Below are 26,806 nucleotides of genomic sequence, written 5' to 3' on the forward strand. Positions count from 1 at the left end.
TTTATTGAGGAGGTTGGATGGTATGCCATAGAGGATGCTATTGCAGTAGTCGAGTCGTGAAGTGATGAATGCATGAATCAGGGTTTCAGCAGCAGAGGAGGAGAGTGATGGGTGGAGACGGGCAATGTTTTTGAGGTGGAAAAAGACGGTCCTGGAGATGTGATTTATGTGGTGGTGGAATTTGAGCTGACTGTCGAAAATGACCCCGAGGTTGCGGATGTGAGGGGGGGGGAGATAGAGTGTGGCTGTCAATGGTGAAGTTGAAATTCTGGATGTCTATGATACGGGATGGGGGGCCGATGATGATGATGTCTGATTTGGCACTGTTCAGTTGGAGATAGTTTGTTTGCATCCATGCTTTTATTTCTGAGAGACTGTTGGTGAGAGTGGAGTGTGTTGCGGGGGTGATGGTTTTTGTTGAGATATAAAATTGGATGCGACAAATTATTTTCCCAAGGGGGAGCATGTAAAGGATGAAGAGGAGGGGGCCAAGCACCGAACCCTGGGGGACGCCTTGGGACAGAGGAGCAGTGGAGGAGGTGCAGTTGTTGATGTTGATAAACTAATGTCTGTCGGTGAGGTAGGATTTCAGCCAGGAGAGTGCAGTGTCAGTGATGTTGAGTGATGATTCGAGGAGGGACAGCAGGATGGTGTGGTTGATGGTGTCGAATGCTGCGGTGAGGTCGAGGAGGATGAGGATGTTCAGGTTGCCGGAGTCAGAGGAGAGGAGGAGGTCGTTTGTGATTTTCAGAAGAGCTGTTTCTGTGCTGTGTTTTGATCGGAAACCAGATTGAAATGGCTCAAAGAGGTCATTGGAGCTGAGGTGAGATTTTAGTTGTGAGGCAATGACACGTTCAAGTATTTTTGACAGAAAGGGGAGATTTGAGATGGGCCGGAAGTTGGACATGATGTCGGGTGTGAGTCCAGGTTATTTGAGAATGGGTTTGACAGCAGCCAGTTTGAGAGAGTGGGGAACTGATCCAGATCTGAGGGAGGAGTTAATGATGGTGGCGATGAGCTGGGAGATGGCAGGGAGGCTCTCTTTAACAAATTTGGAGGGCATTGGGTCAAGTGTGCAGGTGGAGTTAATTCCAGTCATGAAGTGGGACAGTTGCATGGGGATCACAGGGGAGAAGTGGGACAGGGGCTGTGAGGTGAAGGGGGGGAGCCAGGAGAGGAGGTGCTGATGAGGGTGTCAGATTGCTGTAAATGTTGCTGATTTTGGTTTGGAAAAACGAAAGGAAGGAGTTGCACTGTTCGGTGGTGAAGGATGAGGTGGCGTTGTCACAGGGTTTGAGAAGTTTGCTGATGGTGGAGAACAGACGCTTGGGGTTGCTGGAGCCAGACTGAATTAGTTGTGATTAGTAATTAGTAGTAGCATTACTGTACTGCTGGAGATAGTCTTTGTAGATTTGGAGATGGACTGTTAGTGTGGTTTTCTTGTGTTGGCGTTCAAGTTGACGTTTCCTTTATTTCATTTGGCGGAGTTCGGGGGTATACCAGGGGGCGGAGTGTATGAAGGAGACATTTTTTTTTTTTTGGGGGCCAGTTCATTGAGACAGAAGGAGAGGGTGCTGTTATAATAGTCCACAAGCTCAGATGGGTTTTGTCTGGGGAGACAGACATCTTGCAGGTAATGGAGGCAGTGATTGCTGAAGGTGAGATGGATTTGAGGTTTCAGTAGGTTATTGTGCGTTTTTGCTTTTGGGCGGGGATGGGGATCTTGATGTCCATGATGATGGCCAGGTGATCAGAGACGTGGAGATTGAGGCTGGACAGATGATGGATGGCGAGACCAGTGGAGCAGACCAAGTCCAGGATGTGACCACGGCTGTGTGTTGGGAAGTTGATGTGTTGAGAGAAGTTGCAGCAGTGAAGGGTTTCCTTAAGTTCAGAGGCATATTTGCAGGTCGGGTCGTCAATATGAATGTTAAAATCCCCTAAGAGGAGAACAGATGGGGATATGGCAGAAAGCTGAGTGAGAATGTCAGAGAGTTCGGAGAGAAAGGAGGGGTTTGGCTTCGGGGGACGGTAGATGATGGCTGTGACCAGGGGAGTGGGACCAGAGAGTTTAAAGATCAGGTGTTCAAATGAAGAAGCATCAGGGATGGGGATTATGGTAGCTTTTATTTCCTTTCTGATAATAGCAGCTATACCACCACCCCGCCCTTGTGGGCGAGGTTTGTCAATGTATGTGAATCCTGCTGGGGTGATTTGATTTAAAGAAAAATAGTCCAGGGGTTTTTGCCATGTTTCGGTCAGATACAGATAGTCCAGGTTATTGTCTTTAATGAATTCATTCAGAATGTGGCTTTTATTGTGGATGGAGCGTGTGTTGAGCAGGGCTGCTCTGAGGTGACGTTGCATTGGGGGGGGGTTGTGTGGACCGGGGGAGTGGAAGGAGATTGGTCAGATTCACGTGTTTTTTGTTGTGATGGCGTAGTGTGGGCGTGTGATTGATTGATTGATTGATTAAAAAGTGTATTAACAGCTTGTATATTGGGTACAGTACAGTACAGCTCAAAACATACAATTGTTAAGGGGATGCAGACCAGAGAAAGACTTTCGTCTTGTTTACATCAGGGTCCCCCATTTCCAATTCATCATATCATTTAAGACATACAAGACATATTTGACGTACAGATGGCTTATTTACAATTTACATACAGGTGTTTTTTTACATACAGATGGCTTACTTACAAATTTCATTTTAGATTTCGTTCTAATGCATCCTAACCGGACATTTAAGACATACCAAGTCTACAGATATACAGTTAGTAACAGAGTCTAAAATGCGAGTATATACATAGATGGGGGGGGAAGCTGTCCATTGTACGACAGGTTGAGATTTGTACCATTACCGGAGCCAGTTTTGCAATGCTCTCCCCCGAAGGTTCTCTTTAAGAGAGGTTTTGAAGGTAAGTATAGTTTTACTTTCCTTTACAGTAGTGGGAAGAGCGTTCCACCTTGATGTGGCATAATTGCGAAACGTGTATTCCCCTTTTTTTGTGCCAAATCTGGGTTTTACATGATTTGTGGAGCTCCCTCTGGTGTTATGATCATGATATTCCTTGACCTTTGGGAAGAATTTTGACATGTACATGGGTACCATAGAGGTGTATTGGATCTTGTAGACCAGGCCCATTGCAAGTAGCTGTACTCTGTCGTCTACTCTAAGCCATCCTAGGTTGTCAAAGTGGGCAGAGGTGAGGTGGGTTCTAGATGAAAGGTCCAGCAGTAGTCTGACCAGTTTATTTTGTGATGTTTGAAGTTTTATTTTTAGCGCCTTGGAGGTAATATGGTACCATGACGTGCAAGCATAGTCATAGTACCCTTGAATGAGTGCTCCTGCTAGAGTTTTCAGGGTGTTTTTGTTTACCAGAGAGGAGATCCGGTATAGGAATCTAGTTCTTTGATTGACTTTTTTTATTACATTGGATGCCATTTTGTCAAAGGAGAGGTTTGCCTCAAGAATAGATCCTAGGTATGTAATTTCCTTCTTACTTGTGACAATAATGTCACCCACTGCAACTGAGAAGTCGTCGGATTTGCTGAGATTATGTTTCGAACCAAAGAGAATGGACTCTGTTTTACCCAGGTGTAATGACAATTTATTATCGGCGAGCCAGGTGCAGATTCTGCCGAGCTCGGAGGTGAGGGTTTTTTCAACCTGCAATCTGCTCCTGTCCTGTCGGTGTGACAGGACCGAATGGACGGGACGGAGTGTGGAGACGTGGAATGAAATAAAAACTTACGGCCAGAGCCTCTGTGTGGAGGACGGCGTTTGTGGAGTATTTCATTATCTGCGAGGATGTCCATGCAGTCCGGAGGCAGGCGGTTATTAAAGGAGTGGAGATCTGACAGGCAGTAGAGCGGCGGCATGATCCCGTGAAGTGGCGCTAGCACGGAGCTAGCTAATGCTGGGGACCCGGGCAGCAGAGACCAGGAGCCGGATGACCGTGGAAGAAGGAGCGGTGCGAGTCCAGATACAGAGAGTGATAATCCACAGCATATCAGGAGAATGATTCCAGTGGTTTCCGGAGGAGAATCGTAGGAGGGGCTGACAGCCTGGTGCAGAGTGGGAGCCGGGTGACCAGCCTACTAGCTTGTTAGCTAGCTTGATAGCCACCGGCTGTAGGCGGCAGGGAGAGACGATGTCAGCGGGGAAGCCGGCTGATCGCAGCGGGATGGGAAGACCCACACGAGCCGCAGAGTTAGGGTGGAGTTGGGGTGGAGACAGAAATGTTAGCTCAGCAGACTTCAGGGAGCCGAGGAGCATCTACTGTAGGTAGCAGCCTGCTAGGTCCGATAATGCTAGCTAGCTAGCGGGCTAGGGACCGGTGAGCAGGAAAGAGCCAGCAGGTAGGAGATGACAACACAAAGATCTGTGCCGATTCGATATAGAGATGCTGCTATTTTTGCTGATGACTGACGTTTCAAAAGTAGAGTGCCAGACAGGAGAGGTTCTGATCTGGACTAAAGAATAATATTTGGGGCGAAGGAGCGGCGAACAAACAACGCCAGCATCCTCGGCGACCCGGGAAAAAGGTATAACCTTTTTACATTTTCTCGCACTGTCCCCCTCGCACCTGCACGCCGGAGGAGGGACTAAACAGAGACATAACCTCAGTGTAGTAACAGTGTAGTGCAGAACTACAATTATCTACCAACAAAATGGCCAAAAGATATTCTGCTCAGAGAGCCTTGGAGCTAATAATGGATGAGAGTGAGTGGAATGCATTGGAAGAACACGGTGAAGTGGAACAGGAAGACATTTCTGAAGATGATGTGGAGGTAAACTCAGAATTTTACAGCAAATTGGAAGATGAACTTGACTCAGAGCCAGCTGCTGGATGACCCCCACAGCCAGCCGCAAGAAGACCCCCACAGTCAGCTTCTGGAAGACCCCCACAGCCAGCTGTGAGGTCTGTGGACCCTCAAAGGACTCCAAGACACAGACTACATGCAGCAACTGCAACAAGTACATCTGTGCTATACACACAAAGAAGTTCTGTACATCATGTGTTTCCTAAACGGACTTGCCCATTGACTCACATGATGTTCTGCAGCGTCACTTCATCAATATATTTTTCGGATATACTGTATTTTATGAATAGTGACTGGTAATTATTTGTATTTGCTTTGTGTTTATATCTGTTCTATGTCATTTATATGGATGTTTCATTCTCTCTATATTTCACAGCCAAATACTTTTGGATGTGTGGTTCTTGTGTTTCAATTGCTGCTAAATTGCTTTATTTCCTTCAGGGCTTTGATTATTATATGACAGATTAAAAATAAACATTAATGAAAATAATTTTCATTTACATTTTTCCTAGAAAAGCATTAGCAAAATGTAAACCTAGTTTTTATTACAGTGTATTTTTTTTTAACATAAATTACATTTTTATCACAAAAGAACGATGGACACTTCCATTGTTAAATTTGATCTAGCAAAGAGTATTTTCAAAAAACAATCATATATATTCATTTATATTGTTGGGGAATGAGTTAAAGACAATATATACTGTATAAGGAATTGTGCATATTGAATTTAGTTCTGTATTTTTTTTAAACCCTGAAATATGTCCCGGGTCAATTTGACCCGAACATTACCAAAGGGTGCGAAATTTGAACATAACACAAGGGTTACGTTTTTCAGTATGTGAGGTGGTTATGTAGTCTCACGCTGTACTAAACACCACAGAACATGTTCAGTTTTTGTTTAGCAGAGGACACTCATGTTTTGTCCTCTGTGAAATGTGTGTGTGTTTGACCAGACCATCATCCCCCAACTCCTCCTTTGCTCCTGTCATATCATATAAACTGCAGCCACTAAACCAGGGGTGTCAAACTCAAATACACAGTGGGCCAAAATAAAAAAATGGGTACTAGTCAAGGGCCGGACTGGTTCAATGTTTATTGCAAAACGTATTGAAATGAACTTATTGCACATATTAACCCTGGAACTAACAAAGCTTAAATTATTGCCTATAAAAACAACATTAAAGATTAAATAATCAGTTGCATTCATTTATTATGGCTCTATCTGCAGAGTCATTTCTTATGGCTCTATCTGCAGAGTCATTTCTTATTATTACATTTTTCCACAGGCCAACAACAGCTTCAAAAAAACTATTTCCCTCAAAGAAAAAAACAAACATGCCCTATTGTTGCAAGAAAGAAAGTGCAGAAGGAAACATCCATTAAACTCAGTGTGCTGCTCTGTGATGCTAGTTCAAGCCAGATACTTGGCATCTCATCTTGGGTGCAAGGTCATCAATGTTTGGGCTCAGGCTCTGAGCTGAGGAAATCCTCAGGATTGAGTGAAGGTGTGCGTGCAATATACCGGAGGCGGGCCAGATCTAATAGTAATTACAAATTATCCTGCGGGCCAAAATTAAATCCACCAAGGGCCTGATTTGGGCCCCGGGCCTTGAGTTTGACACATGTGCACTAGAGAATGATTCGATGCATGTGGCGCCGAGGTAAGCAGTTTAGCCTCTAATAGGAATGTTAATGGTTAGAACCTCAGGCCGGCATGTCCAAGTCTCTTTGAGCAAGACATTGAAACCTTTGGCGGAAGACTAAAGGGTGCAACGTAATTTTAGGTTTGATTATCCAAGATATTTATTTATTTTTATTTATTTACATAGTCTAAATGTATTTAGCTCAAAGCGGGCTGGGTGAGCAGTGCTGCGAGGCCTGGACTGGCTTTACGCCTAGCTGATGCACAAGGTTCAAGGCTCTTTATTTGTCATACGAACATAGCTACAGAGTAGTTATGTCGATGAAAATCGTGGGTCACATGCTTCTCCAACATTGCAAGACAATAATACAGTAAATATTCTAAAGTAAATACAAAAAGAAAAATTGTTTAATAAAGGTGAAATAGTGAAATAAGAGTCTATATGCAAGCTATTGGAATGATATATTAGATACATAGATACATAATTACTAAGTAGCAGATGAATGTTATGGATGTTGTTACAACAGTTCAGGTGTTTAACAGTCTTATTGCCTGTGGGATGAAACTGTCCCTGAGTCTGGTGGTTTTAGTCCGGATTCTACGGCACCGCCTGCCAGCCGGCAGCAGAGAGAACAGTTTGTGGCTGGGGGTGATGGGGGTCTTTTATAATCCTGAGGGCTTTCTTCCTGAGCCGCTGGGAGTAAAGGTCCTCCATGGATGGCAGCTCCGTCCTGGTGATGTGCTGTGCAGTTTTCACCACCTTCTGTAAAGCATTAAGATTGAGGGCGATGCAGCTGCCGTAACAGGCCGTGATGCAGCCAGTCAGGATGCTCTCTATGGTGCACCTGTTGAAGGTCAGGATCCTCTCTATGGTGCACCTGTTGAAGGTCAGGATCCTCTCTATGGTGCACCTGTAGAAGGTCAGGATCCTCTCTATGGAGCACCTGTAGAAGGTCAGGATCCTCTCTATGGTGCACCTGTTGAAGGTCAGGATCCTCTCTATGGTGCACCTGTAGAAGGTCAGGATCCTCTCTATGGTGCACCTGTAGAAGTTGCAGAGTATCCTGGACTCAATTTTGAAACTCCTCAGCCTGCGGAGGAAGAAGAGCCGCTGTCGAGCTGTTTTGGTGATGGTGTTTGTGTGAAGAGTCCATGTCAGGTCCTCAGTGATGAGTCCATGTCAGGTCCTCAGTAATGAGTCCATGTCAGGTCCTCGGTGATGAGCCCATGTCAGGTCCTCAGTGATGTGGACGCCGAGGAACCTGAAGCTGCTGATTCTCTCCACCGTAGTCCCATTGATGGCGATGGGGGGGGGTGTCCCTCTCTCTGCTGCTTCCTGTAATCCACAATCAGCTCCTTGGTTTTGCTGACGTTGAGATGGAGGTTGTTATCCTGGCACCAAGATTTCAGGTTTTCGACCTTTCTGTACGCCGTCTCGTCGCCGTCTGTGATCTGGCCGATTACGGTCGTGTCGTCAGCAAACTTCACGATGGTGTTGGAGCTGTGTGTGGCCACGCAGTCGTGAGTGAACAGGGAGTAGAGGAGAGGGTTGAGCACGCAGCTTTGAGGGGCTCCGGTGTTGAGGATCATGGTGGAGGATGGGATGTTTCCCACCCGCACTGCCTGGGGTCTGCCCGTCAGGAAGTTCAGGATCCAGTCACAGAGGGCGCTGTTGAGCTGAGCCCGAGGTCTCTGAGCTTGATGGCCAGCTTGGAGAGCACAATTGTATTGAATGCTGAACTGTAATCAACAATGAACAGCATTCTCACATATGTGTTCCTCTGGTCCAGGTGTGAGAGGGCAGTGTGGATGGTGAGGGCTATGGCGTCGTCTGTGGACTTGTTTGCTCTGTAGGCAAACTGCAGGGGGTCCAGAGAGTCAGGGAGGGAGGAGGTGATGAAGGTTTTGACTAACCGCTCAAAGCACTTCATGATGGAGGTGAGTGCTACTAGTCGGTAGTCGTGGAGGCTGGTGATTTTTGTCTTTTTGGGGACAGGATCGATGGTGGAGTGTTTGAAGCATGTGGGGACTACAGACTGCAGCAGGGACCTGTTGAAGATGTCTGTGAACACCTCTGCCAGCTGAGCTGCAAACACCCTGAGAACACGGCCAGGGATGCCATCAGGTCCAGGAGCCTTGTGTGGGTTAACCCTTTTAAAGGATTTGCACCCGTCTGCCCTGTTTTAAACAAAAGGGCAGAGCTCCTGGTCCTTCTGTGCCTCTACAGCCTGGCTGCTCTCAAAACGTGCAAAAAAACTGTTCAGCTCATCTGGGAGAGATGCGCACGCAGACACTCCCGCAGCTCCTTTGTAGTCTGTCATTGTTATTAGTCCCGCCCACATGTTCCGGGTGTTACAGCCTTTGAAGTCAGACTCCACCTTCTCTTTGTATTGTCTCTTTGCACTGCTAATTGCTCTCCGGAGTTCATACCTAGAATTCCTGAACTCCTCCAAATCTCCAGCTCTGTGTGCGATAGTGCACGCTTTCAGTTTGCCATGCACCTCGCCGTTAATCCAGGGCTTTTGACCACAATTCATGGGTGTTAGAATTGAAATGCAAATGGCCCTAAGATTCCTATTTGCATTACGTCACTTATCACATCTTCAGAGTCAAATTCATAAGAATAGTCAGTTGGCAAGTATCCACCATCATACGGTATACTTCAATCTCAGTAGACAGGCTTGTAAATAAATTAGTTTGATTCAAAATTGCATTTGCATTGCGTGGAATTTTGAGATTTGGTTTGACGCGAAAAACAACGGTACTTGGTGAGGTGACGAAAGCCAATATTTTTGTTCTTGCCAATTCCAAAATAGCTAAATAGTAATAATGCTCTCCTTTCACCTATGACAGGTGGTCTACAAGAACAATGACATCCGTCTGGAGTTGTCCCGCCTTGCTCGGATTGTGGACCCGAAGATGAAAATCCAGGGGGAGGTGTCCTACAAGTGTGAGAATGTTGCCACTCTTGACCCCATTTCTTTCGAGACTCCCGAGGCCTACATCAGCCTCCCGAAGTGGAACACAAAGCGGATGGGATCCATTTCCTTTGATTTCCGCACAACTGAACCCAACGGCCTTATCCTCTTCACCCATGGCAAACCTCAGGAGCGTAAAGACGCCGCACGCAGCCAGAAGAACACAAAGGTCAGTCCATCATCTCAAAATGTCTTGCTAATTTCAACTCTTCTTAATAGAATGTCAAGCTGATGATATTTGTGAATAATATGAGGTCAAACGTCACCACACATGCTGTTTGGAAGGACTCACACACGCACACATTGTACAGTTTAGAAAGTCTGAAAAAGAAACACATAAAACTAGATTTTTGTGTTTTTGTCATATTGGAACTTCAGTTACATATTGTTAAGGTTTGGATAATTGTGATCTGGTTTATCAGCCCTGATGCATTTCAGCCATTTTTGCTGCTGACCTGCTTTCTGACCCCTGACCCCTCAAATCCCTTCACTGCTCCTACCGTTAATTTACCATTAATCCCTGAAGAAGTGCACAACCAACCTGTAAAATGGATTACAGATGTGTATCCATTTAGAATGTTTGTTGTGAAATCCAAAATAACAGTTTGTTTCACTCACAAGCAAGTAGATTGTCCTGTCATTTAGGTAAATTAACCAGCAGTTCCAAAGAACAGTCTTTATATTATTATATTTAGTTACTTGAAGTAATTAGTTGGTTAAATCTCCTGTCGTGTTCGTTTCTCCCCCCTTACTGTGTTTTAACAGCTCTTACATTAACACAAAACCCATTAATCATCACCACATTTGATTTATCTGCCTTTCAAGCTGTAAACAATGTCTCAGACGGCTGGTTTACATTAATAACTGCAGTGCGGTCGCCATTTTCGACAGGGACCACCATGGTGTAACAAAAGAATTAACCTAAAAATTCAATGAAAGTGGAGATCAGCAGTTTTCTATGTTCAAATGCCTTCTGTGGAGGACATCATAAGGCCTTGAGGCAATCAAATGTCAAGCACAATATTTATGATTGATGAGAGTAATGAATCGGTAGTAATAAATCGGCCAGATTTTTTCCAAACACATCAGGAGGGTTAAAGATATGTTACAAATAAGTATTGCATCATTTATATTTAATTTGGTTTTATAAACAGTTAGGCAGGAAAAAGTCAATTTGGATTAAAAAAATAAAATAATGTTGTCTGTGATAACCCAACCCAATTTGGTGCTGAGGTAGATCTGGGTGTCATCGGCATAGCAGTGGAAGTCGAGGTTGTAGTGACGAAGTATCTGACCAAGGAGCTGTGGCAGAGGAGTGGTTGTTCAGGGAGATGAAGAGTGATCGGATCGAGAGGTAGGACTGGAGCCACCTGAGTGCAGTACCTTCAATACCCATGTCCTTGAGTCAGGTGGATGTTGTGGCTCACGGTATCGAAGGCTGCACTCAGTCAAGGAGGATGAGGAGATTCAGGGAACCTAAGTCATTGAGGACTTGTGCATGCTAACATATTACCGTTTCAATAGCATTGACCATTACTTCAAAAGCCTTCCTTTCATGTGGAATTCAACTCTATTGTGTATTTGTCATGTGACCCGCCTTTTCTCACAGACAAAAACGATATCATGTCTTCCTTTTTTTTTTTTTTTTAGAAAAGGGCTTTAATTGGTTGGTTTCAAGGTTCAAGGATTTTATTAGTCATACGTACATAGCCACAGTGTAGTTATGACGATGTAAATCTTAGGTCCTGTTAGAAATTAGAATCAATGTTGATATGGCGTAATTTGAATTAAATACACTGTGTTTAATTTAAATCAGTTTTATTCTAAAAACCGAAGATTCACACATGACTTCCGGTTTTCCGCTAGTGAATTTCGTCATTTCCTGTTAGCATTAGCATGTGGCGAAATACTACGTTCAAAACTGTGAACTGGTGAAATGACGTGATGTTTTACTCTAAACACACTGGGATTAGCACTCATTTATTGACCCTGAATAACGCTTATTAGGGAATGTTTAAATAACCACAGACACCAGAAAGATGTAATTTAGAAACAGAAAAAGGCAGGAATTGCATTGGACCCGCCCTCGACGATGCCAGCTAATAGGAGAAAACCTCAGATGACAACAGGAAGAGCAAGCCAAGAATCGATCTCTTCTCCTCCTGACCTCGGCTGACCAGACGCATGGGGGGATAGAAATGATAGACAGAAGACATACAAAGGCGAACGAGAGGATTGATTCCAGCAGATGATCAACCTGGACCAACGGAAGCCCATAGAAAAGCTGTCGTTGAATATGAGAATGGAGAATACCTTCAACAGCAAGAAGCATAGATCAAAGCCGGACAGCCCACTTGGTATGGACCTGCAAAAATCACTATAAACAAAGCTGAAAAAAGAAAAACAACAGTTACAAGTCTGATTCTCCATCTGAAATATGCCAGCCAAGGATTGACGAACGGCATTCATGTGGTAGAAGCAGAAATAACTGAAGAGGCTCCAGTTATCCAAACTCCAAAGCAGTATCCAAGCCTGACCGAAGTGTCTCCTCCCGACATATCAGAGAACAACCGATTTCACCAAGCTTCAATTCAAGCCCCTAATGTGAAAGAATTGGAGTATGAAGTAAGAATGCTAATCAGTAATTCTAACCAGCTGAAGGAGGAACTCAACACAAGAATGGAAGAACTCAGCAGAAGAATGGAGGCAGAACTCATCAGAGGAAAGGAAGAACTCATCAGAGGAATGGAAGAAAGACAAAGACAAGAACATGAAGAAAGAAAAAGTTTGGAAAAAGAACAAGAAGAGAAAAATTACCGAACTGGTTATTCTCCTGAAACAACACATTCCGCAGAAGAAAGACGAAAGGCAGATGAAGCCCATAATAACATTATTGCAGAAAGACAAAGGGAAGAAGATAAATACCAACAACGTCTGGCAGAAAGACGACAAGAAGATGTAAGATTCCAGGACATGATGGCAGACAGACACCAGAGAGAAAGGAGAGAACAAGAAGAACTCAAAGATGGGAAGACTCTCAAAGAACACGCCGAACAAACTACTCTCCTGACAAACAAAATGACAAAGGACAAGGAGATGGAGATGACAACGACAGTGCACATTCCGTAACCAGCAGACACACAGCAGTGTTTCCCCCACCATTGTCTGGGCGCTTCGCCCTGCCAACGGAGCCCCGCGCCCCGCCGGAAATTCAAGGTGTTTTTTTTTTTTTTAAATATATATATAGCACCAAATTGCAACTGAAGTAATCTATCTACGGTCACTTTTCACATTGAACATGTACTCTTTTATTAAATAAACTAAACGCCTATGTTATTTATCCAATGTATGTTTCAGTGTCCACTGCTTTGCATATTCACATTCTCCCTCCGCTCCCTCCCCCCCACACACACACACACACACACATACACACACGCACACACACACACACACGAATGCACACACACACACACACACACACACACACACACACACACACAATCAGAGATAAGAGTGGAGGAAAAGAGGAGAACAACAAAGTGTAAAAAAGTCAAACAAATCTGCATTATTGCCCCGAGTTTCAAATTCGTTCAATATTATTTTTTAACCTCAAGCCGTTATCTTCACGGAGAAGGACACACACAGCCTGTCGGACGCGACAATGAACGTAGCGTACGCATTAAAATAGCTCACAGATGGTGAGCAGGTACCGCGGTTTTGAACTACAGTATTGAATTTGACAGAAAACAACACTGAAACGCCAGCAGAAGAATAGTCTAATGAGTTGGGTGAAAAAAAAGACAGGATATGTGAGTTGGTTTATTCAGTAAATTAGCTCAGGATAATTGGATGTTCTGTCTACACCTGTTGATGTGAGGCTAATGCAGGATTTGCTAGCTTGATGCTACCGGCATTTAGCAGCAGTGACTCAACAAATTGCCTCTTAAAATGTATCGTCAGCAATGTATGACAAGCAGACTGCTTGTTTAATGTTAGACTCCCACCAATAGCTCAATACGATCATAACACGATTGCATTCATATCAGAGATCAGATGAGGTGGAGCTGCCTTCAGCAATAGAGGATGAGGCAGAGAGAAGCAGCAGCAGCAGCACAGGGTTGCAGCAGGTATGTTATATGCTGTAGTCAGGTGATTTAAATGTATCAATGAAAGGAAGAAGTGTAGGCTACATGATAAGAAGGGAATACAGTTTGAATAAAAGTAATACAGTACTTTATTACTTTTTAATGTACAAATACTTTGTTACTGTACGATATCAATAACAACAATCCACAGCTCCTCTCTCTGCCCCGGGGGGGGGGGGGGGGGGGAGCAGCACCCTGCCAAGGCAGTAAACCTAGGGGAAACACTGCTCAGTATACCCGGGAACACCCTCAGGGTCAATATCTCATGAGGGAACAGTATCAAATGCTAGCAGAACAAGACGACCCACCCCCATATAAAGATCGTGATGTAAATTAGATTGTTTAAATGATATGGATGTTCAATGATGATATTGTTTAAAGAATGTCCAAATGATGTGATACTTCAAATAATGAAATCATTTGAATGAAGAACCAACCACAATGCTAATATGGAGTGAATCCAATTCAATTTACCATGCACTATTCCAAGATGGTGTATTTTTTTTTATTTACTTCATACTATTCTAAAATAGTTTATTATTTTGTACTTTGTGCTATTCTATAATAGTTTGTTTCTTTTATACTTGATAAAAACAAGTGTTTTAATACTGAATGTAGTATGAGAACGATTTCTGTGAAAGGAGGGGGTAAGAAATGTTCTGATACCAAGCTAATTGCTGCTATTTCAAAGAGTGATATTGAATGTTAACACTAGAAGTTATGCACAAAGAAAAGCTTTTATGTTGAAGACCAACCAAAGTATTTTTTTGTATTTTTGATGACGGTTATTGAACCATTCCATTTTGATTGTATGTTTTTGATTTATTGCCAATTTGATATATTTTTATGTAGGCCTACTATGCAAAGTTCAGATGAAGAACTCATTGATTTCAGTATTATTTACATACCCTAAAGGGTATGTAAGGGGTATGTAAGGAGGGATTGTAAGAAATTAAAATAAATGTTTAATGATGTAATTTAGTTTGAACATACAGTAATCTTAAAACTGTTTTATTGTGAAAACATTTCCGGTTAGCATTTGCCTTTGGCTAACGTTGATGCTAAAGTTTATTTTGAAAAGCTATTCCGGAAAAAATCTCCGGAATACCAACAGTAAGCTTGACCTCCGGTTTTACGTAAAAAACTATTAGAGCCGTTAAAATGCATTAAATAAAAAGTCATGAAAGAGATTATGAGGAGGGGAGGCGTGTGGAGTTATGCAATTAATAGACAAGTCTAAATCCTCTGTGGTGCGCGATATCGGACATTGAAGATAGCGGAGGGAGGTCCCCCGATAACACCTGGGGATATGAGAGGAAGAGCCAACGGAGGATATATAGATAGCGGACGAGTGTTGGTTTTAGTCCTGATGCTGCGGTACCGGAACAGTTTGTGGCTGGGGTGATGGGGGTCTTTGATAATCCTGAGGGCTTTCTTCCTGAGCCGCTGGGAGTAAAGGTCCTCCATGGATGGCAGCTCCGTCATGGTGATGTGCTGTGCAGTTTTCACCACCCTCTGTAAAGCCTTACGATTGAGAGCGATGCAGCTGCCGTACCAGGCCAATCAGGATGCTCTCTATGCTGCACCTGTTGAAGGTCAGGATACTCTCTATGGAGCACCTGTAGAAGGTCAGGATGCTCTCTATGGTGCACCTGTAGAAGGTCAGGGTCCTCTCTATGGTGCACCTGTAGAAGGTCAGGATGCTCTCTATGGTGCACCTGTAGAAGGTCAGGATACTCTCTATGGTGCACCTGTAGAAGTTACAGAGTATCCTGGAGTCCATGTTGAACCTCCCCAGCCTGCAGAGGAAGAAGAGCCGCTGTCGAGCTGTTTTGGTGATGGTGTTTGTGTGAAGAGTCCATTTCAGGTCCTCAGTGATGTGGACCCCGAGGAACCTGAAGCTGCTGACTCTCTCCACCGTAGTCCCATTGATGGCGATGGGGGCGTGTCCCTCTCTCTGCTGCTTCCTGTAATCCATAATCAGCTCCTTGGTTTTGCTGACGTTGAGATGGAGGTTGTTATCCTGGCACCAAGATGTCAGGTGTTGAAAGCTGAACTGTATCATCTGATCATCCTTGTGTTCAGGTGGATTTCTTTGCAGTGGAGCTGTTGGATGGCAGCCTGTACCTTCTGCTGGACATGGGCTCAGGGACCATCAAGGTGAAGGCCACCCAGACAAAGGTGAACGACGGAGTCTGGTATCACGTGGACATTCAGAGAGATGGACGCTCAGGTCAGTGGTGCTGCTCAATCACTGAGGTCAACTAGCTCTCATAATATATTAGGGCTGCTCAAATAATCGTATTTTAATCGCAATTACGATTTTGGCTTGCAACGATTATGAAAACAACATAATCGAAATAAAACAATTATTTATTTTATTTTTAAATTCTTTTTTTTTTTTATTGGTTTTTCAGTTGAATTATACTTAAAGTTCAGGGTAGTCAACTGTTAAAAACATACTGTTCACATTTTTTTCTCCAATAATTGGATGTTTTCAAAGTAAATGGATAATCGTTTTTAATAATCGTGATATCAATTATTGACCCAAATAATCGAGATTATGATTTTTTGCCATAATCGAGCAGCCCTATGATATATTAATTACCTTTTATATACACCCTTCTCTTTAAAGTACATACAAACTATCACTTTTTTTTCAATTATTCACTACTGGACAACTTACTGCCCCATAGTCTCTTTTGTTAACTTGACTTTTCTTCACACGGTACATTTCAAATGTATATCGAATTGAATATGCTATTCCTTGCACACTTAAGGTAAATAATATTCTACTTTAAACATGTGTTGCCTGTAATTTGGCCGTTCATCGTGTTTTCATGGTGAACTATACATTTTTGGTATACAATTAACTTTTTTAGTTCTGGTTTATTTTATATTTTGATGTTTCTTTTTGTTTGTTTGTTTTTTCTACCCTTTTCATTTTTAATTATGTGCAATGCCTTGTTTTAACATGCTGCTGTAGCGGGGAAATTTGGGATCAATAAATAATATGCTATCAGGGGCCTCATTTATAAATGTGGCGTACGCTCAACAGATGGTGTAAGCAATCTCTGTGATTTAAAAAAGCATTCTTGACAGGAAAATGTGTGGTCACTTTGACCCATGTGTACGGACAAAAATGTGAGAGATAAGAAACTGCGAAACCTTTCGCAGTAGGATGAAAGGAGAGAAATATTTGAACAGAATACCATCAATCAAAATATTACCTCATGCATCATATATTAAGAATTAATTTGCAAAAATGGATAAAAGCACATCTGAATGCACACAAAAACGTTACTTGGAGAAATAAATAAATACGGATATGTTATTGAAAACCACCCCGAACCGTTCTCTTATACGTTCTGAAATGTATTCTCATAAATGATGCGGTAAACAGTGTTGAGGGAGAACCTCTGCTTCGCGCGTTCCTCTATGAGTTTGTTTTACAAGAAGGAAAAGTCAAAGCACCAGGATAAGGGTTAAACAATAATCTGCTTTAATGGTGGAACATACAATACATCACAAAACAATTCAAAAGGGGCCGCCCTTCGGGTGCCCCTGCTCTGGTCCTCTCCTGGGAGAGGTCTTACCCCTCGGCCGTATGAAGAAAAGAAGAGAGCGAACCAAAGGAAAACACAGGCTTTCATACTAAAAACACAGGAGGAGGTGTGTGGATGCTTCCCCCAGAGGTCATCTCATTGGGAGAGACCAACACATGGCCTGTCGTACCCAATCAGCGCGAGGCAGCAGAAGAAACCCGGAAACAAAAAGTCTCTTACACTTTGACGAAAACCAGATAGCTTTTGGTGTCTGGAACGAACCTGCTCTAAATAACAAGTTTCCTTATCTTATTTCACATCTTGCAGCCAGCACACACACATCCCCTTTATGGCTCTTTGTCTCTGTGGCCATCTTCCCCCCCTCAGTTGTTAAAGCACCTTTCGTTTCACCTACTCTTGGCATCTTTCAAGATATAGTTGGATTATACAAATATCACATGTGAGTTACCTTAATATCCACAATACCGAGGAAAACATTACTGCTATTCTTGATACAAAGTAATTAAACACACACATATTTATCATGTAGACTTCCCTAATATTTGACATGCTGGAGATCTTTTAAGAAGAATGTGCCCTCCCCCATCTCTCTCGTCCCTGTCATAAAAGCTGCTTCCATTTCATATAGAGTAATTAAACATGTTTTAGCTAACCACTGCACAAAAGTTTGTATCCATTCAGTACCCACACATGAAATAATAAAACCAAGAAATCAAATAAAACACACACCCTTATCGTTTCTTAACTAATGCATGCTGGACATGAATCACTAATTAACAGGACTTTAACTGCATTATCTGAAAATGTATCTGGGAATTCCCCTGTTAATTGCAAGGACTATTGATAATTAACAGAGAGACCCTAGGGGCCTCTTCTTGGTATCTGCTAGGCAGAAGTCACTCAATGCAGAAATCACAAGTTTAACACACATTCTATATAAGGTGACATTAAAATGAATACACCAGATTGAACTTTCCTGCCATAACACGTTACTTTAATCCTTCAAATAATTCAAATAATACTTCAACAGAAAGACAGAATTACCTTTTAAACTGGCGCCGTTTTGCATTTCTGTAGGTTGCATATGTAGATACGAGTGCATGGTTTTATATACTAAATACAGTAATTATGTTTAAAAATGTGTGTAAATTGATAAGCATTTTTTTTCCTTTACAAATAAAGATAATTATTATTATGCCGTTCGCCAACACTTGATGGATCGCTCGTAATACACTAGAAGTATGGAAACTAATAACACCATTTGTTTGGTCAATTGTTCAGCTGATGTCACATATCTGTTTTATTTCCTTTAACTAGTGTATAGAGTTGCTGTGGGGGAGTTGAGACGCACAGGCTGCAGTGGAGGCACAGCTGATTGACAGCTGAAACACAAACCACCGAATAAACAGAAATCATTTCTGTGAACAAAGTCCCAACTGTTTTTACTAGGGCTGTCAGTCGATTAAAATATTTAATCGTGCTTAATCGCATGATTGTCCATAGTTAATCGCGATTAATCGCAAATTAATCGCACATTTTTGATTTGTTCTAAATGTACCTTAGAGGAAAATGTTTCAAGTTTCTAATACTCTTATTAACATATGAGTGGACAAATATGCTTTATGCAAATGTTTATTATCATTTGAACAATGACAAATATTTTCATGAATAATAAACACAACAACCTCTGAACATTATAAATATTCGCCTCAATTCCTCCTGGAACCTCTCTCATACAATACAAAGTGTTTGTGTGTGTGTGTGTGTGTGTGTGTGTGTGTGTGTGTGTGTGTGTGTGTGTGTGTGTGTGTTTGTGTGTGTGTGTGAGTGTGTGTGTGTGTGTGTGTGTGTGTGTGTGTTGGATCGTTGGAGCTATGTGCAACTCAAGGCATGCTCGAACGGGAGCTGCCTGGGTGCTGCAATCATGTTGCACGCACTATCCGTGATGAGTGTGCTGACTTTTCGTACAATGTCCCACTGTCTGGCTACCTGCATAAAGTGAAGTGCTCGGCGCAGTTGTCGGCTAAATGTCGCTCCTCTGATTTCATTTAAACAGCTCCTTATATCCGTTAGCGTAGCAAGCTAGCACCAGGTGCTAACAACAACAATACACGTAAGTAGTAGATGGTATTTTAAACTCGATGCGCTCTGAAACTATGGGGCGGCCGAGGACAAAAAATACCCATGCGTTAATCGCGTTAAAATAATTAGTGGCGTTAATTTTTTGTTGCGTTAACGCGTTGTTAACGCGTTGTTAACGCGTTAACTTGACAGCCCTAGTTTTTACATTTGCAACCCCAGCGTGATTGCACTTGGTTTACTATCATTCATACACTTCCTTTGTTCCTACGTACGCCATCTTTTCACGTGAATCCTACGCAAAGTTTTATAAATGAGGCCCCTCATCTTATCTTACTTGCATACTTTTATGAAGAACACTCATACTCAAGTTATTTAACATGTAAAATTAAATGAACTGAATTCAATATAATTATACAAACATATTTATGTGATGAAATTAATGCTGTCAAAATTATCGCGTTAATGGCGGTAATTCATTTTTTTAGTTAATTGCATTGCATACATCCCACCAGTGGCAGCGCCAGGGTATGGCTGGGGTAGGCTACAGCCATACCAAGAAATGGCTTAGCCCCACCTTAGCCCCACCATGAAAAATGATGTTAAAGTAAGCAAAATAAAGTCAGCCAATTCGCGGAGTAAATTGCACAGACAGCAGTTAGTAAGATTGATTTCAGTAGCCACTTGTCTGGAAATACCGAAGACCAGAAACGGTTTTGAAAACTTTTGTCACGTAGTGATCGTCTTCTCAATAGAACATCTTTGATAATGTCTTCTGGCCAATCAGAATCAAGATAACGGCGTGGTGTTGTTGCAGGAAGTCCCTACGGAGAATACTTTTGCTGTAGTACATCTCTATATACATTGATACAACATTACGTGTTGATAGAAATCAACACGTAATGAAATAAGACCCCACGGTTTGATGATTGATAGGTGTGTGGGCTGTCTTTCATTTTGACACACAGAACAATATTGTAATAAACATACATAGGCTACATACTATATGTCAAATGGATATATCTGCCTTCTTTCATTTATCTTTCCATTCCCACAACAATATACATAAAGAAATGGCATATTTTGGACATAGTTCGAATGGTGATTAATCATGATTAATAAATTTTTAAGCTGTGATTAATCTGATTAAAATGTTTAATCGTTTGACAGCCCTAGATGAAATACAACATCTTTCAATTACATCAGAATTCTCTTTTGTAACTATGCAGCCCCTGTGTCTAATCTGTACTCCCTACAACCCCCCCACAGGGACCATCTCCGTAAATAGCAGAAGGACTCCGTTCACAGCCAGCGGTGAGAGTGAGATTCTGGACTTGGAGGGCGACATGTACTTGGGGGGGCTTCCCAATGACCGCACCAACCTCATCCTGCCCACTGAGCTCTGGACAGCCATGCTCAACTACGGCTATGTGGGCTGTATCCGGGACCTTTTTATTGATGGTCGAAGCAAAGATATCCGTCAGATTGCTGAGGCTCAGAACGGCGCTGGCATCAAACCCTCGTGCAACAAGCAACCAGGCAAGCAGTGTGAGAGCTACCCATGCAAGAACCGTGGGGTCTGCAAAGAGGGCTGGAACCGATTCATCTGCGACTGCACTGGCACTGGCTACTGGTCACGCACCTGTGAGAGAGGTCAGTGCTTTTTTCTCTCACATAAACCCTAGACCATACCCAGACATTTTCCAAGGCAGAGGCAACCATATCTGACATGATTGACACAATAAAGGGCTGGAGCAGCAAGTTTTAAACAATCATCCAACAATAGTGACCGTGGAAGCAGTGGCCTATTTAATCATAACTTGGTTTGAAGGACAGAGTTTACTTACCACAGAGAAAAACAAACAGCCAACTAGTCAACTAGTGGTAGATTTTGTAACATCCAATAGGCGCTTTCACACCAAATACTTTGCCGTATTTAGTTCATCAGAACTTAGTTCATCAGAACTCTTTAATTCTGATGAACTAAAGAGCAGATCGCGTTCACACCGGAATAAGTCCCTGGGGGAGGATTAGGTAAATGAAGCAGCTGACTTCACTTCTTCTGCTGTGGGTTTACTGGCAGGCCGCAAACAACTTCACGGCGTATACTGCCACCCGAAGTCCCCGGCCGCAAGTCCCCGGAGTTGGGGACTGGCTTCAGTAGAAGCCGCTGGGACTCCCAGCAGCTTCGACTGAAGCCTTCAGAGTAAATCGCCAGAACACCGACACCTCCTCATCACTCCACCGCTCCCGTGTTTTATTTTGTGTTGCCATAAGTTAGTCTCTCTCTCCGTTTGTGCGCTGGGCTAATGCTAATAATGCTAATGCGAGGAAAATAAAATGGCAGCTTCACAAAACTTTTTGGGAGTTTTACGGGCGTGGTTTGCAATCCACCCAGCCAATCAGAAATGGGAACCTTTTTCTCAGATGAAAGTACCTGCTCTCTAGCAGGGACTGAAAAGGGGGTGAAAAGGTTCTCATTAACTAAGTTCTAGTTCCGGATTTCTTTGGTGTAAACGCACATTTTCTGAACTATATCGGAACTATACTGGGAAAAGTACTCCGGTGTGAAAGCACCTATTGCCACTATCAGTAGACATTCACTATAGAACACAAACGATTGATAGTTTTGGGGTTTGAAAAAATGGAAAGCAGGTCATATTTGAAGCCTAATTGGACCAGGTCAGTCTTGATGTTATTCAGTCTTAAAATACAGACTATGAAGAAGGTACCCTTGAACGAGAAGCAGCTCTTATCCTGTGAGCAGAGTGGGAAAGAGTTCTATCTAAGGGTTTTTAATACATTTGTTGACTATGTGAACCTCAACCAATAGCAATTATGGGCAAACCTGCAGAATGATTTTGTTAAATTTGCAGATGCTTGAGGAGCACTAAACTGAAGAACTGGATCAGAAGTCAGCAGTGAACACAGATAAAGAACTTGGACAGTATCATGATATTCATCAGAATGTATTGTGCTCTCATTTGATTATGCGCCACCTGGTAGCAGTACAAGAAAATAGCATAACAGTGATGCAGAGTATACAGCCGTGGCCAAAAGTTTAGAGAATGACATAAATATTAATTTTCACAAAGTCTGCTGCCTCAGTTTATATGATGGCAATTTGCATGTACTGCAAAATGTTATGGAGAGTGATCAAATGAACTGCAATGTATGGCAAAGTCCCTCTTTGGCATGAAAATGTACTTAATACCAAAAAGAACATTTGCACTACATTTCAGCCCTGCCAAAAAGGAATAGCTGACATTGTGTCAGTGATTCTCTGGTTAACACAGATCAGAGCGTTGATGAGGACCAGGCTGGAGATCACTCTTTCATGCTGATTGAGTTGCTTAGGTGGTGTTTACAAGAGAACGAAACGGGTTGTATCTGCTACTTTCTCTCGCGTATTCATTCACACAAGGCCGTAACGGAACCGCGGAAACGGACCCTGCAAACGATAACGGCTCCCAAGGTGGATAGATCTGCAAACGGAACGCTTCTTGCATTAGCTGACGGTACAAAGGTGCTCAAACTCAACTCTACAAATGAGACTAAAGTGAATAAAATAATTTCCACCTTATCAAATTCTAAGTCTAAAGATCATTGGGGACTAGACACAGTATTTATAAAAAAACATAAAAAGGACTAGCTACATCACCTATATTACAAATCAATCATTAAAAGATAATACATTTCCATGTTGTGTCCAAAGTAGTTGAACAAGTAGTCCTGGAACATCTGGTGTCACACCTAAGCTACAACAACCTACTCCATCTTATGCAGTTTGGTTGTAGGACCAATTATTCCACTGAGACTGCATGCTGCTATTTAGTGGAAGGAATCAAGGCTAAGTTAGACAAAGGAGGGATAGTTGGAGCAGTGTTCCTTGACCTGCGAAAAGCATTTGACACAGTAAACCATACCAAACTTTTATCAAAACTCAACAATTTCAACCTGTCAGTTAGCACAATACAATGGGTCAGGTCTTATTTAGCTGGTCGTTTTTAATGTGTCCGTATAAATGATAAACTGTCAGAAACTAAGCCATGCTCAATCGGATTGCCACAAGGCTAAATTCTTGGAACACTGTTGTTCAGCATATATATTAATGATCTCCCATCTGTTTGTGAGGATGTGGACGTCCAGATGTATGCTGACGACACAGTGGTTTACACTCATGGGAAATATGCTGAACAGGATATACACTAACAAAAACAGTGACAATGTATTTCACGAATAAGAAAAAAACAACCACGCATCCACAGCTTCGTGTGAATGGTAAAATAATTGAAAACGTCAATGAGGTCAAATACTTGGCAGTGATCTTGGATGCCAATTTGACTTTTGAAAGCCATATTAGAAGCATGACTAGAAAGCTGAAATATAACATTTTCAAATTTAAACATATTAGGAACTCATTAACCATAGAAGCATCGAAAACCTTTTTGCATGCCATGATACTATCACATTTTCACTACTATATAACGTGCTGGTCCCAAGCAACTAAGACTGCTATGAGACCACTTGAGGTTATTTATAAACAAGCCTTAAAAGTTATGGATAGAAAGTCATTAAAACACCATCATTGCAATATACTGTCCAAATACAAACTTTTCAGTTTTGATAGTCTTGTTCTATTTTCCCGAGTTCGATTGTTATTCAGAATCATTCACAATTCTACAAAACCACAGTTGAGGGGCTTTTTTCAGCCGTGAGCAGAGTTGCAGAAACTCCAGATCTTCATCAAATGTAGGTCTAACCATCCCTCTGAGGCGCACTGCCTTTGGACAATCAGCATTTTCGTTTACGGCCATCAAGCACTGGAATACTCTTCCAGTTGAACTTGAAACCTGTACTGATTTTAACTTGTTTTCCTATGGTGCAAAATGATATTAAGCAACCAGTCATGCCAACATTAATTACACTGTAATCTGATTTTTTTTTATTTGAACTGTGTTGTCATACTATATCTTAGATATTTTATTTAAGTGTATTTGAAGTAGGGGTGCACCGAATGGGAAATTCTTGGCCGAAACCGATACCGAAAATAGGAAACAGTTGGCCGAAAACCGAATGCCGAAAGGCCGAAAATGATTAATAGACATATATATATATATATATAATGTATACATTTTTTTACCAATGTTGTTCAGCTACCTGATTATGGCAAAATACATGATTATGGCAAAACTTAACTTAAATAATAATCACTATTATCCATAAAACATTTATTCAGCACTTTTGAATGCATACAGTACATTAATTCCAAGTCAAGTGCATTTTCTTTTCTTTGTAGGATAACTACAACAAAGTGCATTCAGAACAAAGCCAAGGTGCTTTAAAACTGCATAAACATCTAGGCCAGTAGGCCTACAAGAAAATAGTGTAAATAAAGACTGTAACAGCCAGGCCTTCAACAACAACAAATGCACCTATAAATTTGGTAACCTAACGTGTTGTTGGGATGACGTAATCAAAACGCGGCGACAAGCACGGCGCGCGACCATGCTTGCGGCTGGCACACAGCCAACATGTCTGCCGCTTGGAGATATTTCAAAATATCAGAGAAAGAGCCGCGGATTGCGATTTGTAAAACGTGTTCAGCTGACATTTCTCGAGGGGGTGTAACTGCAAAGACTTTCACCACTTCGGGATTACTCCACCATTTGAAATCAAAACACCCGGACAAATATGCGGAGTATGATCAACATAACCCTGTTCTGACATTCGGTGATATTTTTTCGGTGCTAAAACCCTTTCGCCTTTTTAACCATTTTCGGCCGATAATTTTCGGTGGCCGAATATTCGGTGCATCCCTAATTTGAAGTGTACTAAGTATTATGTTCGTAACCTGTATTTAAATCAGGCTTTATAATTATTTGAGTGACCGAGATCATGTAAGTGTATTTCAAGTGTACTATGTATTATAGAGATGTTAAGATTCACCGATTCGCACCGGTGCACCGGCATAAACGTTCAAGATGTGAGCGCACCGGTTGAAAGAGTGCACATCGGCTACAGTTTGGGTTGAACTCGCGATGCATCGATTGTAGCGTCTTTGCATCAGTAAAAAAACTATTCATTCAAATAATATCCCCTCATCCTGTCAGCACTCAGCAGAGACGATCTTTGATCTTTGCTTCGCACTACGGAGGCCGAGAGTCTCAGTTATCAACACACATGGAAGTCGAGGAGAAAGAGCAACACAGCACAGCAAAAAATACCTACAAATCAAACGTTTGGCAACACTTCGGATTTTTCGAGAAAGACGGTCAACCTTAAAAATCGCTCGCAAATTGTTAACGATGCCGGCCGCTTTAAAGTACACAAGTAGTACGAGGAACTTAGCGGCGCACATAAAGAGGCGACATGGGGTCTGCGGCTGGAAAAAGAAACCTGAAAGTTAGACATATGAGTAAAATCACTCAGTGAGGTGTTCTGTCAGAGAGAGTGATGTTTAGTTTAAAGCAGCCTGTGACTGCCAATCATAGTTTAAATGTCTTCCTTACTGTAAGCAGTTATGAAATACCTGTTTGTGAAAGGTTATTTGTATTTTGTATTGTTCATATAGAAACCACTGCTTTCTGCTCACTGGTGAGTTAGCCTATGGATGAGTGTTAAGCACATCAGGCTGGCAGCTGTATGGGCATTGCACTATGGTAGTTTTTATTTGCACATTGTTAATCATGGGCAATGCATCCTTAAATTGTTTAACTGTGAGGTGTTATACAATTGTACTGTACTCTGGAGAGTTTTTGAACGTAAAAAAGGTAAAAAAATAAACAGCATGATGGGATGTGCAGTACCAAATATGTAAAGCACTTTGTTAATTTATGATTTGCTGCATATAAGGAATAAAACAAAAATCCTCTGTCGTACCATATTGAAGTATAATTATTTTGCATCGTGTTGAATCGTATCGCCCCGAATCGCATAATGTTGAATCAAATCGTATCGCCCCGAATCGCATAATGTTGAATCAAATCGTATCGAACTGTATCGCAACAGGGGTGAATCGTATCATATCGTATCACATCGCCTGGTGTTTCAAATGTATCGTTAATGTATTGTATAGTGGCAACGTATCGAGATGCGCATCATCGGCCTCAGTGATGGAGATGCACATCCCTAATGTATTAATTTATTGAGCTGTACTTAAATCAGGTTTTAAAATTGTTTGACTGATAGAGATCATGCAATATTATTATTTGTTTATTGATTGTTATGAACCTGTCTGAGGACCACAGATCGAAATGAGCTATTAGCTATAATCTGGCATATTGCATCTCTTCTCTTTGCTGAGATTAATGTTTTTGTATGCAAGGTCCTTCTATAAATAAATACAAAGGAAAAAAAAGGGAAAAAAAGGAATGCAGTGTCTATAGACCACCCTGTCATTCAGGCTGTTACTGCTCTACCCCATCCCCTGCTGACGGAGGGACTACCAATGGTAAAACTAACAGTAAAAGATCACAGAGCAGAGGTGGGGAGTGGCATATTTTTGGCTAACATTGATAAAATACTTGACTTGACTTTGACTTGGTATTCATGACTTGAGACTTGACT

General features: G+C 42.1%; 1 protein-coding gene across 1 annotated transcript in view; it reads left to right on the plus strand.

Moving 5' to 3' along the window:
• Positions 1 to 26,806, plus strand: part of nrxn3a (neurexin 3a) — a 277,628-nt gene that overhangs the window by 143,894 nt on the left and 106,928 nt on the right. The window contains 3 exon segments of the mRNA XM_079692792.1: positions 9,323 to 9,616; positions 15,678 to 15,825; positions 20,507 to 20,890. Coding sequence (XP_079548918.1) covers positions 9,323 to 9,616; positions 15,678 to 15,825; positions 20,507 to 20,890 — 826 coding nt within the window.

This window comes from Notothenia rossii, assembly GCF_949606895.1.
Source record: "Notothenia rossii genome assembly, chromosome: 7".
Taxonomy (NCBI): domain Eukaryota; kingdom Metazoa; phylum Chordata; class Actinopteri; order Perciformes; family Nototheniidae; genus Notothenia; species Notothenia rossii.